The 19,491-nt window shown below is 43.8% G+C and overlaps 1 protein-coding gene across 1 annotated transcript; it reads left to right on the top strand.

Annotated features, from left to right (window-relative positions):
- Window positions 1–11,240: 11,240 nt before the first annotated feature.
- On the top strand, window positions 11,241–17,230 carry LOC146971654 (lysosomal thioesterase PPT2-like). The gene is made up of 8 exons (XM_085803303.1): window positions 11,241–11,484; window positions 12,196–12,349; window positions 14,617–14,712; window positions 14,807–14,914; window positions 15,013–15,096; window positions 15,198–15,282; window positions 16,204–16,258; window positions 16,347–17,230. Exons 1-8 carry the CDS (start codon window positions 11,320–11,322, stop codon window positions 16,488–16,490), a joined length of 891 nt encoding a protein of 296 aa, XP_085659429.1. The 5' UTR covers window positions 11,241–11,319; the 3' UTR covers window positions 16,491–17,230.
- Window positions 17,231–19,491: the final 2,261 nt, after the last annotated feature.

Raw genomic sequence — 19,491 nt, forward strand, 5'->3', positions numbered from 1 at the left:
CATTCAGCCTCCTGCCCAACCTGCTGCAGAGGATCAGTCAGGAGGACGTTCAGGTGATTCTGGTGGCGCCGGACTGGCCACACATGACGTGGTTTTCATGGGTGACACCACTGGTGCAAGGGTCACCATGGAAGCTCCCGGTTCGCCGGGACCTGCTGAGTCAGGCGCAGGGGACCCTGTTCCACCCCTTCCCGCAGGGGCTGAATCTCTGGGCCTGGCCACTGAGAGGGCCGGCTTATTAGATATGGGGCTATCAGGTTCGGTGGTTCGTACCCTGCAGAGCGCTCGGGCCCCGTCGACAAGGGCAGCGTACTCTTATCGGTGGGAGCTCTTTGTGTCATGGTGCAAGGCCAACCAGTTTGACGCGTTGTCATGCTCGGCTCCAGAGGTACTCAGATACCTGCAAGAGCTCCTGGAATCAGGTAAGTCATGCTCCACCTTAAGGGGTGTGGTAGCAGCTATAAAAGCCTCTCGTGTTGGTGAGGCTAAGCTGACTGCACAGGATGCTAGCCTCATAGCACAATTCCTCAAGGGGGCACAGAGGCTGGTGCCACGCAGTAGGCCGACCATCCCGACATGGGACCTGAGTAGGGTCCTGTCAGCTGTGGGGAAGGAGCCCTTTGAGCCCCTGGAAACCGTGAGCCTTCAGTGGCTGTCACTCAAGCTGGCTTTCCTCCTTGCAATTACATCTGCAAAGAGGGTGGGGGAACTGCAGGCTCTCTCAGTGCAGGAGAGTTGCTGCCGCTTCCTGCCAGAGGATGGAGGGGTTATCCTCCGTCCGAATCCAGCATTCTTGCCTAAGGTGCTCACTGATTTCCACTTGAATCAATCAGTGGAGCTGCGAGCCCTTAGGCCCTCCGAGGGGGCAGACGGGCTGCAATGGTCAGCGCTGTGCCCGGTTAGGGCGCTAAAGATCTATATTCAACGTACAGCTGCATTCAGGACGACTGATCAGTTGTTTGTCTGTTTCCAGCCTCAGCGTCGGGGGAAGCCGGTTTCTAAGGCTGGGCTTTCTCACTGGGTCGTGGATGCTATCCACCGTGCATACAGTGAGACGGGTGAGCCAGTGCCGGAGGGAGTGAAAGCGCACTCTACGCGGGGCGTATCCACCTCCTGGGCCTTGTGGCGTGGGGCGGCCCTCTCAGAGGTGTGTGCAGCCGCCACATGGGCAACGCCAAATACTTTTACCAGGTTTTATAGTTTGAACGTGGCCGCCAGTACCTCCTTTGGGGAGCGTGTGCTGGGGGCCAGGTCGACCTGAGGATTTATTTACTGTGCCCCTGGGCCAGTTGGCCTCGGGCCTGGCCAGGGTGATGTCAAGATCCTTGTCAGTGGACTGGCAGAGTGCCGGCCATCTGAGTGGCCTCTTCCTTGCACCCAGCCCTTGCGTCTGGCGGGGTTGGTTGTGCGGGGATCATGTACAGGGGGTGGTGGCACGTAGCGTCTTGCGGTGTCGCCGCCTTGAGTACATCCAGTTGTATATAGTTTGGGGTGATTTTGTACACACTGTAAATTTAGTGCACCCGGGGTGGGGACGTCTCATTCGAAACTACCTCATGGGGTTACTATGGGGGCGGTGTCTGCTCTGTCTCCTTGGGACCCTCACGGTGTGTCTTACAGAGCCCATAACATATATTCTATATGTGGTGGAGAGATATTCTCATACGATAGAGAACGTGGGGTTACAGTGTAACCCCGGTTCTCTGAGAATAGAGAATATCTCTCCACATCGAGGCCGCTCGGGACCCGTTCAAATCAGAGTGAATCAGCTGATCCCTGCGCAGCTGGGTCCATTTATAGGGCGCAGGGGAAGCCACGGTAGGCGTGGTGTGTCTTAAAGAAGTTTTCACGTCAGCTGCTAGAGTGTCAGTAAATCCCCATAACATATATTCTATATGTGGTGGAGAGATATTCTCTATTCTCAGAGAACCGGGGTTACACTGTAACCCCACGCTCTCTTTTACCAAGTACCTCATCAGTGCCACTCTGCTACAAGGAGACTTATTTGTGCAACACACTGCACAGTTCCCAGATGCAGCACTGGAGACTACAGTACCATGGAGGCCTACCCCATGTTATACAAGGCCAAGCTTAGAACAAAGCTATCCCTCATCTATGAGAACGATGAGTTCAAGTCTTGCAGTGGTGCACTGACTCTGTTCCTGTTTTTCATGGAGAACAACCTTCAGGGCTCGTTCACTATCACCATATCCATGACAACAGCAGAATCAGGGAGGTGCTTCTCTACTTTATAGAGGATCAAACTTTCCTGAGGAACACCAAGATGCATGGAGAAAAAAACTGTATTGTACTGTATTCCCTAGCCCCTTACCCTAACCTTAACCATCCAAAACAAATGCCTAAACTTAACCATTACTCTAAACCTCATTTAAACCTAATTATAACCTAATGTCTTAACCCAAGTCTTAACCCTCAAACAGCCCTTGGAAAAAGTGAGGACCGGCCAAAATGTCCTCACTTCCCAAAAATGTCCACACTGTTGGTTAAAAACCCATTCCGGTCCTCACAACGTAGTAAGTACAAGAACACTCACTCACACACACACACACGTTTCCAGATTTGCACACTCTCGCTCTCTCTCACACACACAGCGTCTCCCTGGAATCTTCCCCGACCAGTGGAGCTTCAGTCTTATGAGAGAGAATCTCATTAACAGGCCTCTCAGCTGCTTTTGAATGCGCATGAATGTTGACCTGGTAAAAAGATTGCATTTTGGAGGGTGGATGTGCTGTGTGTTGTTTCTGTGGAAAGATGTGTTTGTTTCCTGATACACACATACGCCCACACACACACATACACCTACACAACACAGCAATGTGAGGTGGCAGCAGGTTTAACCTGTCCTGCAATAAGGTTTGGGTTTTTTTTTCAGTGGCAATGTGAACACCTAGCAGTCATCACTTTGTTAAGTTGATACACTGAAATCAATTGCTTATTTACAAAATATCCAGAAGTTACAGGGTGAAATGATCATTAATTTAGTAACAGCAAGGGTGATCTTGAACAGTTGCAAGTTGCAAAAGCAAAACACTGAATTGAAAGACTCTCTGGGGAGCTTTCCCTAAATCACAAAAGAGAAACACAAAATAATGCAGTAATAATAATATTAAAGCAGAAGTAAGCGATCCGGTCGTTTTGGCTAATGCTGCGTTCCAGGCAGGCTTTTGAAACCGTAAATTACAGCTTCAAGTCACGACTTACGACTTTGTAGCGTTCCAGGCAACCCACTCGTGTTATTCCGACCTGTTTTACCTGTGAAAGTGCACTATAACGGCCACTCGTAACTTCCGACCCGAGAACTCGTACCAGATCGAACTGGTACGACTTCACAGGTCGGAAAAACACGAGTTACGAGTTGCCTTGAACGCACCATAACGTCTTGTCAGCCGATGGAGTTAGCAGCCCCCGCCCTCGTCATGGATCTATTGGTCCTCGTCCCTACGTCACCACATTCACGCGCATCCCTTGGCTGCACACACAGCCCTTCATGCCGTTCTCTCTCCTCATTGGATAAAAATTGTAGGATACGAGAAAAGTTTTCTCCTCGGATCAGAGCAGAGCAGAGTGACTGAGAGACCCGTGTTTCGGTCCAAACACTCTATGTAAGTGATTGCTGTCGGAAGATATAACTATTTAAGACTTATACTAACACAAAAATATCGCTTACTTCTGCTTTAATAATGTGAAAAAAGATGGGGTGAGGTGAGTGCTTTAAAAGGCTAAAGGTGAGAAATTGAATAAAACTCAAGGTGCTTTTCAAGAAAAAAATGCAATGAAGTTAAAAAGAGAACTGACTGTCTGGAATAACTGCGTCTGATGCAGTCAAAAGGAGGTCCTGAGGCACTGAGTGACTCAGAGAGATGTTTAATTCGCAGGGAGCACCCAACACGTTTCCATCATTGGTGTGTGTGTGGGTGACACACACAAACACTGCTTTTTGAAAAGTTATTTAGTCTAACAATGCAACCACCAGCTGAGCGTCTTCAATCAACAGCTTGTGTAGTTGAGTATAACAATTACCAACATTTCTGGCTCAGTACTGCTGCCTACTGGCAAGTAATAAATAGGCATACTGCTATAAATAAAAAATAATGCATAGACATGGACAGACTGTTAATCAGAAAATAGTGATCCTGCACCACCAATAATGAACATTAATCTGAGAGTGTCTGTGTTAAAATGATTATAACATTGGTAAATTATCATACAAAAAATGAATACATTTACATACAGACAACTTTATTAATCCCACCAGGCAATTGGTTTGAACAGCTTGTATACTATAAAGACTAGAATTAATAAATATAAAGCCATGGGCTGAAAGACAGGCTCCAGGTACTGTTTGGATATGGATGACCTACAATAGTGGGAGGGCGCCTTAGGGAGATCCTTTGAAAACTCCGGATGAACTCATGAGCCTCTCTGTGCAGCGATGCTGTTTTCCTCTCTGTTGTGTCCGTGTCTTGCACCCAGTTCTGAGCTGACCAAGTCCCTATTCCCAGAGTTGCCAAAAACATACTCCTGCACACCTTTAATCTCAGCCCATTAACTCGCAAATAGAAAACAAAAGTTGATGACATTCTTGAATTTTCGGCCCTTCTTCTCCTCTGTACCGGGATGACATCTAGACCACTCACATACAGTACATTTTTTTCCTCCTCCCAGTTCATGTTCTCCCAAAATCTTTTAAAAACCATCTCCCTGTCTGCCTCCTCAATTTTAATGCACTGATGCTTGGTGGACCTGACACAAGCAGCAGACGTGCATCTTGGTCCCATTCCCCAGGGGAAACAATGCAACAACAAAAATTTGAGTTTGTGTGCGTGATCCACTGTGGCTACTGCTGTGAAATGTGCTAATGATAATCTAGATTCTATCCTCTCTACACATTAACATTCATACATTGTAATACATTTTTATAGGCTACAACTCATATCAAACACACTTTATTCACTCTAATTTACATCCACACCACCATCATCATCATCTTCACTCTCTTGTGCTGTCTCCTCATCCTCTCTCTCTGAGCTGCCATCACCTCTCCCTGGTTCTGGTTCTTCCTCTCCATCTTTCTCGCCATCTGTGCTTTCACTGTTCTCTACAACAACAAAAAGCATGAGTGTGTGTGATCCAATGTGACCACTGGTATGAAATGGGCTAATCTATCCACTCTACATTCTACACCACTCATGTTGTTCTGTCCTCAATGCGTAGCATGCATGTGTTGACAGGCAGCTAAACTCTTCACTCCAAACAACACACTGGGTATTCCTTTTGCCAGTTTTATTGATGAAGTAAAGTGTGAAACTAAAAGAGATAGACAAAATAATACAGTCATGAATATTGCATTTATGGAGATGCATAAACCATAAAATAAACATTTACCAAAGCCTAGCATGGCTAACTAAATAGCTCACTCAAAGTAGGCTAAATACATGTAAACACATAACACAAATAAGTACACAATGTACCGGTAATATTCTGCCACTTAAGGCTCAAGCATATAACCATAAATTAACATGTAAACAACACGTACCGACGATGCAACTCGAAGATGTATGCTGGAGTGGCTAGTCATAGCTAGAAGCTGACAAATGTGCTGCTCTGAACTTCTTTGTTGTTGTTTTTCTGTCACTTCCTGCATAAAGGTTTTATTCAAGATCGACAAAGCCTAGCCGCTGAACCAAAATCGGCCAGTAAATGGCGGTACTGCCATTTGACTCACTTATTTTTAACTTACTCAAATGAAGCATCATGAAATATATGAAATTAAACACATCACATCCTTTTTTAACTGATTTTAACTTTTTATCTGAATCTTATTAATTAAACTGAACACTCCCCGCCTGGCGTTAATTAACGCCACTCTCTAATGACACATAAAACAACATTCTTATTAATTTTTATGGCTCTGGGGGAACAAGAACTGCTATTTGTGAGATGGGCCTGGTAAAGAGCTTGGTTCCCTGTGGCCCAGCCACCTTTATCTCCACAGAGCGCACCTTGCCATTGGTGCTGGGAAACACCTTGGTCACAAGTCCAAGCGGCCACTCATTTCTTGGAAGCTGAATGTCTTTCAGGACAACAACAGTCCCTGGGTTCACATTTGGATGACTAGACTGCCATTTGCGCTGAGTTTGAAGTGTTGAGAGAAACTGACGTCTCCACTTGTCCCAGAAAACATTAGCAAGATGTTGGACTTGACGCCACTGGTGTCTATAGAGATCAGAGACAGCAAAGTCACCGGCTGGAGCTGAGAGAGGGTTGACTTTCTGTGTGAGGAGAACGGCAGGAGACAATATGAAAGGGTCAGTAGGGTCCATCGACACTGGAATGAGGGGGCGTGCATTTATTATAGCTGACACCTCCGCCATGAGGGTGACGAGAACCTCGTGAGTGAGTTTTGTGGTTTTGAGCTCAAAGAACATGGTGTCAACAATTCTCCTGGCCAAGCCCACCATCCTCTCTCACGCACCGCCAAAATGAGAGGCGTGTGGGGGATTGAAAGTCCATGAACATCCTTGTTCTGACAGGTAAGTTTTGACTGCTGTATTGTTTATGTTTGAGGGTATCTGGAGTTCTTTGCAAGCACCAATAAAATTAGTGCCACGATCTGAATGGATACTCTTCACCGGACCCCTGATAGCCAAGAACCGTCTGAGTGAGTTGATGAAACTCGACGTGTCAAGTGACTCGATCACTTCGATATGAACTGCCCTCATGCTCAAACACGTGAAGATGACAGCCCATCTTTTGTTGTGTATAATGTCTCCTCTTGTGCGTTGAGCAGAAACACTCCAGGGGCCAAACACATCTAAGCCCACGTTTGTAAATGGGGGGTCAGTTGAGAGACGTTGTGCTGGGAGACTGGCCATTTTTTGAACACTGAGGGGGGCTCTCAACCTTCTACATCTTACACAATGATGGATAATACAGCTGACCTTCTTTTTGCCACCAACCATCCACCAACCTGCTGTCCGAACAGCTCCTTCTGTGAACAGCCGACCTTGATGGCGCGTCTGTTCATGGTGATGTTTCACGATGAGGCCTGCAATGTGATGTTGGCCAGGAACAATGAGTGGGTTCTTTTCTGTTTGACTTAGATCTGCCTCGCTGATGCGTCCGCCCACCCTAAACAGACCATAGTTGTCTAAGAAGGGATCCAGATTTTTGATTGGACTGCTCTTATGAATTTCCTGTTGCTCTTTAATGCACTTGATCTCTCCAGCGTACACTTCCTCTTGTACTGATCGGATGACAATGTTTTTAGCTTGCTCAAACTCTTCCACTGTGACTCCCATTTCACAATAGTGCCAGCCCTTACAAGAACTGTCTCTATTGGTGGTTTGTTTGAAGGCGTGAACAACATGCAACAGATGAGCAATGGCATGCAGCAGGGAGCTCCAGTGGGAAAACTTGGTGAATCTTTCAGAACCAAGCAGCTTCACACTGGCTGTAGTTTTCAGGACGGAGACCTGTGGTCTGATGTCAGTGTCTGAACTGGGTTCAACAAGGTCATAAGTGTCGTGGATGGAGCTTTGATTGTCTTTGAGCAGGAATTTGGGGCCAGTGAACCAGTTAGTGTGCATGAGCTGATGTGCAGGAACAGACCGTGTTGCAAGATCCGCGGGGTTCTGGTTAGTAGGCACGTAATGCCACTGACTTGCTTGTGAAGACCTCCTAATCCGAGTCACCCGATTGCTAACATAGACATAAAAGCGCCTGGTCTCGTTGTAAATATATCCCAGAACAACTTTACTGTCTGTGAAGAAATGTGTGTTGTTCAGCTGAATGTCCAGCTCTCCTGAGACCAGATCAGCGACCTCAACTGCTAGCACAGCAGCACACAGTTCTAGTCTGGGGATAGTTTGATCAGGACGTGGCGTCAGCTTTGCTTTCCCCATGACAAAGCCAATTTCACAGTTCCCGTCTGCATCAGTTACCTTTACATAAACCACTGCTGCAATGGCTTTGGTTGATGCATCACAGAAGATGCACAATTCTCTGCACGTCGCTTCTGAAGGTGAGATGTTAGTGTATGTTCTGGTGATCGAGATGTTAGACAGCGCACTCAGTGACTCTCTCCAGAGAACCCATGACTCCTCCATCCCTTGGGGCAGCGGAGCGTCCCAGTCACCATTATCTGCAGTGAGCTCTCTGAGGATGGATTTGCCGTGGATTGTGACGGGCGCTACAAAGCCTAGCGGGTCATAGAGACTGTTTATGGTGGATAAGACACCACGTCGTGTGAAGGCTTTTGTCTCATCAGCCACATTGAAGGTGAAACAGTCTTTCTTGAGGTCCCAAAGGAGACCCAGGCTCCGTTGCATGGGCAGTGTATCTGCTTCAAGATCTAAGTCTTTGAGATCTTTTGCGTGATCTTGAGATGGAAAAGCTTCCAGGATCTCTTTTCTGTAAGGCCTGCACACGTTCTCAGTGAGTAGGGAGAGCTGGGGCCGTTTTCACCGAACACTTCGAAAAACTCTGAACGGACGAGAGAACGGTTACTCTGTTCATCATGGATTGCATACAGTTTGATCGCCTTGTCTGGATGGCTTGCTGGGTATACCTTCACAAGGCAGATTTTAGAGCATGACCTGCCAACGAGGTTCTCACCACAAACTTGAGTGCATTTGGAAGTGATTTCACTCGGCAGGGCGGCACCCTGCTCCCCGCCGTGCTCTACATCGGGGTCAGTTTCTTTGCTCCAGGGAGCTGGGCCTGGGTGAAGAGCTGTGTTGTGATTCACATTGCCACATTCAGAACATTGCACTTTGGCCTTACAATGTTTAGCAAAATGTGTAGAAGAGGCACAACATCTAAAACAAATATTGTTCTCTTTCAGAAACGTTTTGCGTTCTCCGATGGACTTCTCACGAAAGGCTCTGCATTTCAGGAGGGCATGAGGTTTTTTGTGCACTGGGCATAGTTTGTTACAGTCATCTCTATTCTTTGAATTCCCATATGACTCGTGACTGGGATTTGGAAACACCTCTGTTTTATGCACTGACACTTCTCTCTGTCTGTTAAATTTCCAGGAGGGTTTCTCAGGTCTGGGTGCAGGGTCAAGGTGAGTGGCAAAGTTAAAGCTTGGGTCATTTTTAACAATGGCCTCTTGACTAACAAAATCTACAAAAACATGAAATGGGGGGAAAGAGACCTGATATTCACGTTTGTAACTTGCACCGACTGAAACCCACTTATCTTGCAGGTAGAAGGGGAGTTTTTGAACAATTGGGTTCAAACCCCTTGCAGAGTCCAGGAAAGAGAGGCCAGGGAGGTCTCCCTCCTCCTTGGCACTCTGGAGCTCCATGAGTATGTCACTGAATTTCCTCAGCTTCACATAGTCTCTGTTTGTGATCTTTGGAAAATTGTCAATTCGTTTAAACAGAGCATCTTCAACTACCTCTGCTGAGCCATAACATTGGTCAAGTCTCTCCCAGATCATCTTTAGCCCAGCATCTGGACGGTTGATGTGTATGGCTCTGATTTGTTCAACATGCTCAGCAGATTCCTTACCGAGCCACTTAAACAAAAGATCCATCTCCTCACTTGCTGTTAAATCCAAGCCCCTTACTGTGTTCTCAAAAGAGCGTTTCCAGGCTCTGTAATTCTGTGGTTTGTCGTTGAAGTGAAGGAGACCCGTTGCTACAATTTCCCGACGAGCAAAGTATCTGACAAATTCACTGATGTTTCCATCATTGTGGCCTGAATGCCTGGAGTTGCAGGTGGGATCATACAGTAGCTGTGACCTGATTTTTGTTGTGTCCAATTGTGTTTTCTATTACGGTCATCTGGAGGTGGATGGGGGGGCAAGAGAGATGGAGCTGGAAGGTGGTGCCTATACACAGGTTGTTTGGAAAGAATTTTTGTGAGGGTTCACAGTCTGCTGGGTTGGTGTGTGAGGGATGAGTACCACCAGGGGGGTCAACTATATTAGCTGGAGGTTTATCAAATGATGGGGGCTCTTGTATTTCAGTTGTTTCATTCTTTACAAACTGGGCTTGAGCCATGACATACCTTTCAGTCCGGTGTGAACTTTCAAGAGAAGGCAGATCATCTAAAACATGTCCAATGCTTTGTTCATCTTTTTGTGATTTAACAGCAGCTTCTAAGACTTCTGCTTCTGCTGTGGCCGTAGCTGCCTCTTTCTCACATTGGAGGAGTTCAATGGATGCCTCTAACTGAGCCTTCTCTAGTTTTAGAGTTACTTCTTTCTGAGCAAAGGTTAGACGAGTCTTTGCTGCCTCCGCTCTTGCTCTTGCCTTGGCTGCTGCTGAACCAGTAGAAGAACATGAGGCCTGAGATCTTGTATTATATGATTTAGCAGACATGATGGCGTTGATAGCTTCTGGTGAGACACTGCCGTGGTGGCCGTGCTTAGCTGATGCGTTGTGGCGTCTTGGAAGTGTCCGTTGATAGCCTGTTACCATTAGAAACTAGAAGTCATAAAATCAATTTTTAACAGAATACCAGAATTTAAAGCAGAAGTAGGTGGTCCGGTCGTTTTCGCTAATGCTGCGTTCCAGGCAGGCTTTTGAAATCGTAAATTACAGCTTCAAGTCACAACTTACGACTTTGTAGCGTTTCAGGCAACCCACTCGTGTTTTTCCGACCTGTTTTACCTGTGAAAGTCACTATAACGGCCACTCGTAACTTCAGACCGGTGAATTCGTACCAGATCGAACTGGTACCACTTCACGGTCGGAAAAATACGAGTTTCCTTGAACGCACCATAACAGACCTCGTCGCTACGTCACCACATTCACGGCGTTCCTTGGCTGCACACACCATAGATATATAAATGAGGTAGACGATACAAATATTTAATAGGACAAATTGAAAAAAACTTGGTGTAGGCCACAGATTAAATACAAACATCATTATAAGTAGCATGCTACTACAGTGTAGAAGTCTATAGGGCCTATGTCAATCTGCAGAGTAACTAATTCAAAATAAATGGATTAAAAATCACAGTTATTGGCTACAAAAGGGGACATAGCTACTGGCAATCCTTGAGTAGCCTAAATGTTGTCAGTTATGAACCTGAAGGTTTGGTGACATAAAGTGAAAATTAAAAACGGATGTGATCTGAGCTCGCACCATAAAAAGTCATCACAGAAGCGGCGACGAGGAAGGAAGTGGGAGCATCGTTTACTACAAGTTCAGTCTGCACACAGAAGTTGGAAGAGATCAATAGGTTCTAATCAGCGCTGTTAAAACCCCAGCCTCCGCTGCGACTCCCTTCACTCGCTCACCCGCTGTGCTCGGCCGCAGCTCTCACCTGAGACCTGGTAGATGAAGACTCAGCGGATCATGCGGGGATCACCGGCACTGCTGCTGCTGCTGCTGCTGCTGCTGCTGGCAGCGGGTTACGCTGACGGATACAAGCCCGTGGTCATCGTGCACGGCATCTTAGACGGACCGAAGCAGTTCCAAAATCTGTCTCGATACATAACCAAGGTAAGACATCCGGAAACATCCCGAACATGTAGAAATGAATAGGAGTAGGCTACTGCAGCTTGGTCTTCTAGACGTAGGCGCATTTGCATTAAAGGGAATCTTTAATTAAGTGGAAGAAGAACTTTTTTCTCAATAAAACACAACAGTGCCAGTAATGTTACTGAGTTGTAATTATACACGCCTCAGTGTCATTGATGTCATAAATCTTGCAGGTGGGATTGATTCGAACGACTTTATATAGCCTACTGCTGGGTATATTCATCTAATGATCTAATAAAAATATGTTATCATGTGTTGTAAGCATGAAATGAAATAATATGAAAAGAAAGTAGAACTATTTCTCACTGCTTTTCTGAACCTGCTTTGGTTATTTTAAACAGCTGAAACTTAATCTTGATCAACTGAATGGTGAGATGTTCAAACTTAGACACAAATAAAACCTATTTAGGACGAAAGATGAACCTGACATTAGAATGTGAAAGTGAAAACAACAGGTAGTTTTGAGGTAATATTTTTCTGTTCCCTTATTGTTTTCTATTCCTCACCAGTTTTACTTTGGATGAAACCTGTGAGTGTTGGTTGATAACATACAGTAATCAGTCACCAGGGTGATGTACTTACAGATAATTTAATCAGTATTTACTGTTTCTGTTGCTCTGTACCTTCTTTTGAATTAAAAGATCAAAAGGTTGTTTTTTTTTTGTTTCCCAGGTGCATCCAGGCACTGAGGTGCATGTGATTGACTTGTACGACAACCTTAAAAGTTTTGCGCCGCTGTGGAAGCAGGTCCAAGGATTTCGTCAAGCCATCAACCCCATCAAGCAAAAGGCCCCTGATGGCATCCACCTTCTGTGCTTTTCACAAGGTCCCCTCTCAGCCACACTCACATTGCAGCTCTACACACATACACTTTCACACATGCTCCTTTAAAGCAGAAGTAAGCGGAATGTTTGTGTTAATATAAGTCTTAAATAGTTATATCTTCCGACAGCAATCACTTATATAGAGTGTTTGGTCTGAAACACGGGTCTGTCAGTCACTCTGCTCTGCTGTAAGCAGAGGAGAAAACTTTCCTTGTATCCTACAACCTTTATCCAATGAGGAGAGAGAATGGCATAAAGGGGCGGTCCTCTCTGTGTGTGCAGCCAAGGGACGCTCGTGAATGTGGTAACGTAGGGACGAGGACCAATTATAGATCCATGACGAGGGCAGGGACTGCTAACTCCATCGGCTGAAGAAGTTAGCCAAAACGACCGGATCACTTACTTCTGCTTTAAACATAGACGGGTGCTGAACACTGTTATTTCTCTTTATAGCAATGTAGCATCTGAGCTGCAGAGTAGACTATATTCTCACCCTTCAGAAAACATGTGCAAAGACACAAACACTCGATAAATTCTGAAAAGATCTTCATGAGTTTGACAACACATGTGCTGCAAAAACTCAGAGCACAACAGATGTGTCTCTGGAGACAGAAAAAAAGTGATGGGCGTCACGTGGCTGGGGCGCAGCACATGTTTTGTCCAATTGATGAAGTCGTTCTCTGAATTCTCTGAATGTCTTTGCATAATGTTTTCTTAAGTTGCAGTGACATGAGCTCTCAGAGCCACCGTAGGTCCTACTGTAAAGACACAGGCAAAGATGAGTATAAGTAGTTTACTGTAATAAACTGTGACAAGGCATTTTTACTCAGCCCGCCGTTCATACAGCACAGCAGTACAGTGCGTGGCCAAGCACTGAAGGCTGGTTACCCACAAGTAGCAGTACAATGCAATCCAAACACGGACAGAAACACAAGCATACAGCCTACATACATTAAACTGAGGAAGAGGATAACCCACCACCACCCATTTCCACATCTCTATCAAGATAGGTAGGCTAGGTTACACATGACATATTTCTCACAGTTCTGCATTTTACATTCACAAGTCAAACTTTTAAGCTCAGGCTGGATGTACAGCTGTGTAGCCTACTAATTTTCATTGTCAAGCCATTACAAATATAGCCTGGCTCTCGCCAGACCCTTGTAGTTCCGCAAAGCTCCACCAGAGGCGCTACGCTCAGCTTCACACAAGGGTCTGGACTCGAGGCCAATGCAAACTTCTTCCCCGGAGCAAAAAATAATGAACCAATCAGGATCGCCGGGCGGGACTTTCTGAGGTGTGACGTAGCGCTGAAACGACTGTTTGAGTCAAACAACAATGGCGGCTCGCAGTGAGGAGTCGTGCGTTGGCATTGATTCTGCTATTTCAACTGTTTTGTCGAATCTATCGAATATTAATTCTTTGAAAGATGAACAGAGAACGGTTTTGAAGGCATTTATTGGTGGCAAGGATGCCTAACGGACAAGTGGTTTATCCAATCTCATACAAGATTTTTTTACAAGGCCCCGCCTTCTGAAATGAATCGCCTATGGAGCAGTCCCAGACCCTTGTGTGGAGCTCAGCGTAGCTTTGCGGAACTACAAGGGTCTGGCGAGAGCCAGGCTATTACAAATAGTGGGACATAACGAATAGTGCAACATTTCAATTGTAGTAATAAGGTGGTCAAGTAGTGGATATTGAATTATGGCACAGAGTAACAGACATGAATACAGATATGGGAGCTGAATATGTGTAATTTTGAAGGGAAGTCTGATGGCCTCTGGCTGTCGAGTATAAAGGAAGATCCCCTGACTTTAGTGACTACCAAATAAAAGAAGTCTTAGAGCTCAGAGCTCAAAGCTACATTACACTACGAAGGCTCATGGGATTTCTTGGTTTCCCTCATCAAACTCATCAATACACCAATACACAATCCAACAACTCCAAAACGCTCTCGTGGACAAGTTGTGAGCTGCACATTCACCACGCTATGAGATACTAATGGAACGTTACGAGACAGAGTTGTTTTAGAGGCAAATGTAGAGACTACTTGCTTGAAAACTGCCCTTGACAGGAACGCGCATAAGCGGTTTTGCATGAATTCACCTCGAAAACAACTCTGTCTCATAACGTTTCGTTATTATCTCATAGCATGGTGAATGTGCAGGTCACAACTTGTCCACGGGAGAGTTTTGGAGTTAAACAGATCATTCACTATGGACTAGTTTGTCTGAACTCTCTTAATGTTGTTCTCTATTGTTTTTCCAAGGTGGTCTGATCTGTCGAGCACTTCTTTCCACGATGCCACAACACAACGTGCACAGCTTCATCGCACTGTCATCACCACTGGCTGGGCAATATGGAGGTCAAGACTCAAAGCGTTTACATCTTGACACTTGACCTACTTTTAAAATATCAAGCAGATTTGAGATACTAATATATCTCTCTGTCCTCCACAGACACTGACTACCTGAAGTGGCTATTACCCCATTATGTAAAGAAAACAGTGTATAAATTTTGCTACTTGAGACTGGGACAGAAAATATCTCTTTGTCAGTACTGGAAAGGTAAGAAGGAAGATTGTGGTCTTCAAGAAAAAATTATACAGTGAACTTATGTTTGTGGGGGCTGGCATGGCTTTATTCATTTATGTCTTCCTCCACAGACCCTCACCACAGGTCTCTGTACCTGCAGCGCAACAACTTTCTGGTGAAGCTTGATGGTGAGAGATCTCACCCTGACATGGCAGGTAAGGGAATGAATTACTGTCATGGTCATTTTATGCCGTACACTCACTGTACCATAACCCTATGCAATGAAAAAAGATATCGCTCTATCTCACTTCTTCAGAATGGAGGAAGAACTTTCTCCAAGTCAAGAAGGTCGTGCTGATTGGAGGACCAGATGATGGCGTCATCACACCCTGGCAGTCCAGGTTTCACTGTCACACTCTTTATCCACATTCTTTATTAACATGTATGTGATATATGAACCCGATTGATCAGTGGTGGATGTTATAGTCCAATCTGTTCATCCTTAAGTAATTAACATTTTGTTAGGAAAAATTCTCGAGGCATTGTGGAAACATCTAAAAGGCCAAAAACAGACTTTGTGAGATCACCATGACCTGTACGTTTGACATTTGACCTTTAGTAACCAAAATCTAATCAGTATGTCCTTGAATTTGTGCCAAATTTGAAATGCGCTAGAGACATTACAGAAATATTGCATTCACAAGGCCATAACAAAATGTGAGGTCACGGTGGCCTTGACCTTTGACCTTTGACAGCCAAATTCTAATCAGTTCATCCTTGACCCCAACTTGACATTTATGTCAAATTTTAAGAGATTCTTTCAAGGCATTATGGAGCTGTTGTATTCACAAGGCCACCACAACCTTGACCTTTTCAAAATCTAAGCAGTTTAGAGTTGTTGGCCAAATCTGAGGAAGTTCTGTCTGAGATACTTTGTACATGAGACAATCCAAATACGTCCTTCAGCTCTCACCCCTAATCAGCATAGACGGACATAAAAACTCAACTCGTCACTTCCCATGAATTTTAAGGCTTAATTAATGTGAATGCACAGTGATGTATGAAAACAGTCTATAGGAATACATTAATATTCTTATGAGCATCTCTCTCTCTCTGGGTTTTTGGCTGCTGAGAAAACTAAATCAAATTGAAACTGTTAAAATCAGAGGGACAGAAATATCCTGGTTTTCAGCCCCGACACTCAGTGGAAGACAGAGCAGCAGCTGCTCGCTGAGCCTCCAGTCTGAGAGCAGAGGGAAGTGTTTGTGGTAGCAAAGGTTTCGAGGTCCCTTTACCTAAACTGTTTCCTCTTTTCTACACAGCCAGTTTGGATTTTATGACAGCAACGAAAATGTTGTAGAAATGGGGAACCAGGAGGTGAGATGCAAACTAATCTACATATTTCACTCTCTGTTTGAAACATTGGCTTGACCTGCCTCTCTCTTCCTCTCTCATTCCGTGACAGTTTTACAAGAATGATGCGTTTGGGCTGAAGACGCTGGATGCTCGTGGGGACGTGACGACGTGTATTCACTCTGGTGTGAAGCACGTTCAGTGGCACTCCAACTTCACAGTGTTCACGAGCTGCATGGAGAAGTGGCTCACATGAATGCACATGAATTAATGCAACGTGTTACTGAAGTGACACAAGTGTACTGTGATCAACACATGCAGACCTTGAATTCTGAGAAAATGGCTTGTGCTTGTGCTTACAAAATGCAGATGATTGATATTTCTGGTACAAGTTGGGTGGATTTTTATGAAACAGAACTTTATATTTTCCACAGGATGAATCAATAATTTTACTGACACCTAAACTAACAATAGCATTACACAGCCACAGTCTGTTCCTTGTTTAAATCATTTTATTTACATGAGTTTTTATACAAGACACACCACATGAGGCATTCACTTACGGAAACATACAAAGGAAAACATACAGCAGCATGTATAGCAGTACAAAGTCCTCATGAAAACAAGGGCAGGTTTAAGTCCTGTTACCAATTTGAAAAAGGGAGCTTTTTAAAAATTCAATTTTTGTTATATTATGTAGTACAAATCTGTATATTTGACTTTCATACACAGCTGAAAATCTATGGTTTGGGATTTTTAGTCGTTAAGTGCCAACTTCTTTCATTAGAAACAGCCTTTAATGATCTTAAATGTTATCATTAAGATAACGGTTCACAGATTTTCAAACAAGAAGCCTTAAACTGACACAAATTAGGCCACAGATAGGAAGTATATGAAACCTAGGATCAAAATACTCATGTTTCTCATTTATGGAATTACAGTGAGAATAAAATGTTTCCCTTTTTTTCCGAAAACCCCCAGGAGCCCTAATAAGAGACCCTGGGGTTTCCCCTGTCCTCACTTTGAGAACCAGTGTTTTACAGTAAGAGAGTAGCAGTCTGAGGCGACACGGTGAACCAGTCATGAGTCCTGAACAGTCCGTTGCTGCCCTCTAGTGAAGGTTTGTGGTACCTCAGAGTCTTGTGAAACGTGCAGTAAAATCATCTTAGACCTGCACATTTTGGGTTGAAACTTTAAAACTTGTCACTCTTCCGCCACCACTCCACATGATGGAGAGTTTGAACCTACAGACATCAGGTCAGTGGTTGGAGGAATATCTAAACTCAGATCTTATTTTTATGTTTATTTTGTTTTGTACGTTAGCCTATACCAGAGACATTTTTATCATCATCTACTCTACAAGGACATGAGATAGAATAAAGTACTCAGTCCTTGTTTGAATTTTGAATTTGAAAAACATCATTTGCTCACATTCGTTTCCAGGAGAGGGTGTGATGTAAACCAATCCAGACCACTGAAAACTAAACATGACCAAACATATCCATCTCTTAATTCAACTAATTGAAATGGAGATGACTTCATTCCCACCCTGTCATGCAATGTTTTGCCTTAAATGTGCACAATCATGTTGGTAACAGCAGGTCTGTCCTTTTGGCAGAAATAAGATTCTCTGAAACAAAATCACTTTCTGGTGAAAATTTAAAAACTAGGAACCAGCTTGCATTGCATGAACCAGGTGCACTTATTTCTACTATTTGAATATGCTGCATTGTGATTGATACTTTTACAACTTTATCCTCTGGCTCCGGTTAACAGTTTTAATTTTTTAACGAATGAAAATCTATGAAACTTATTTGATTATTATGCAACACTAGATTTGTAATTATAACTCTATGTGCTACTTCAGAATAAAATGTAAAGTCACAAGTTTGTTTCACCGGTTCATTCACTCACTTCTCACAGTGAAATCAACAAATTTCAACCACACATTACAACTGTTTGGTTAATTTCGCATAATCACTTTTGCTTAAACTATAAAAATCTATGGTCCAGTTCTCACCTGTTCCTTTCAAAGAGTTTCTTTCTTAACAGAATTTCTGATTAGGCCTACACTGACCAAGAGAAACTTTAGTTGCCATTTTGATGTTCAAAACATACATTACAACTGAGAACGATAAGAATACAGTGAATAGCTCAAGTAGCTGGATGGATACATGAGTCTGTGCAATGTGCAAATGACGATTCATCCACTGGATGGCAGCTGTGATCTGTAAACACAACTGAATTTGAAGAAAACCTAACAGTGCCTCATTCATTTGTAATGATCAAGAATTATTAATTGCCAAAAGTCCTGATTCAAGGCTTTTTGTGTTGTTGTTGCATTGTTGTGCTGGGCTGCAGTTTATGTTGGTGGTTCTATCACCATTTAACTACCACAATAGACAACACAGTGCAATACAACAGCAACAGGAGGGGTAACCTTATAGCTGAGTGGACACAAAAACAAGAAGGAAAGTCAACTGAACTGAACATTTTGAATAATAGGCTACATAGTGAAAATGTAAGATAATTGTTAAGTGATTTGTGAGTTGGCTTTTCCCCTTTTGATAAACGTTGAGCTTTCTTTTGATACAGTCAGGCTGAGGAGAGTTAATGTGCTCATACAGCTTGTCAGATCATGTTCACTTCACAACTGACTGTGGAGCACAGGCCTGCATACTGTATTGACTCTTTTGCCCTTTACGCATGATTAAAAACAGCCCATAAGCGAGGGATCAATCAATTAAAGCAATTGATTTTCCTTAATGAACTGATTCACAGGAGTTGGGTTTAAGGGAATTTATCAAAAATTTGACATTAAAACATGTGCACAGGAAGACTGATGTTGCCTTATGTGAGTTAATTATAAGCAGATTTAGTCATTCATACACTGAAACAAAATCACTTTCTGGTGAAAATTTAAAAACTAGGAACCAGCTTGCATTGCATGAACCAGGTGCACTTATTTCTACTATTTGAATATGCTGCATTGTGATTGATACTTTTACAACTTTATCCTCTGGCTCCAGTTAACAGTTTTAATTTTTTAACGAATGAAAATCTATGAAACTTATTTGATTATTATGCAACACTAGATTTGTAATTATAACTCAAAAAAACTTTGTTTTTCATATAATCATATAGGCCTACATCACGATTATATTTCATAACGGGACAACAACTCATAGGGAACGACATGTAGGCTACATAAACTGTTGATAACGAAATTATTTAACAATTAGGTCCCTATTGTTTAT

The sequence above is a fragment of the Trachurus japonicus genome, chromosome 16, assembly GCF_045865225.1.
Source record: "Trachurus japonicus isolate A0001 chromosome 16, Traja_1.0".
Taxonomy (NCBI): Eukaryota; Metazoa; Chordata; class Actinopteri; order Carangiformes; family Carangidae; genus Trachurus; species Trachurus japonicus.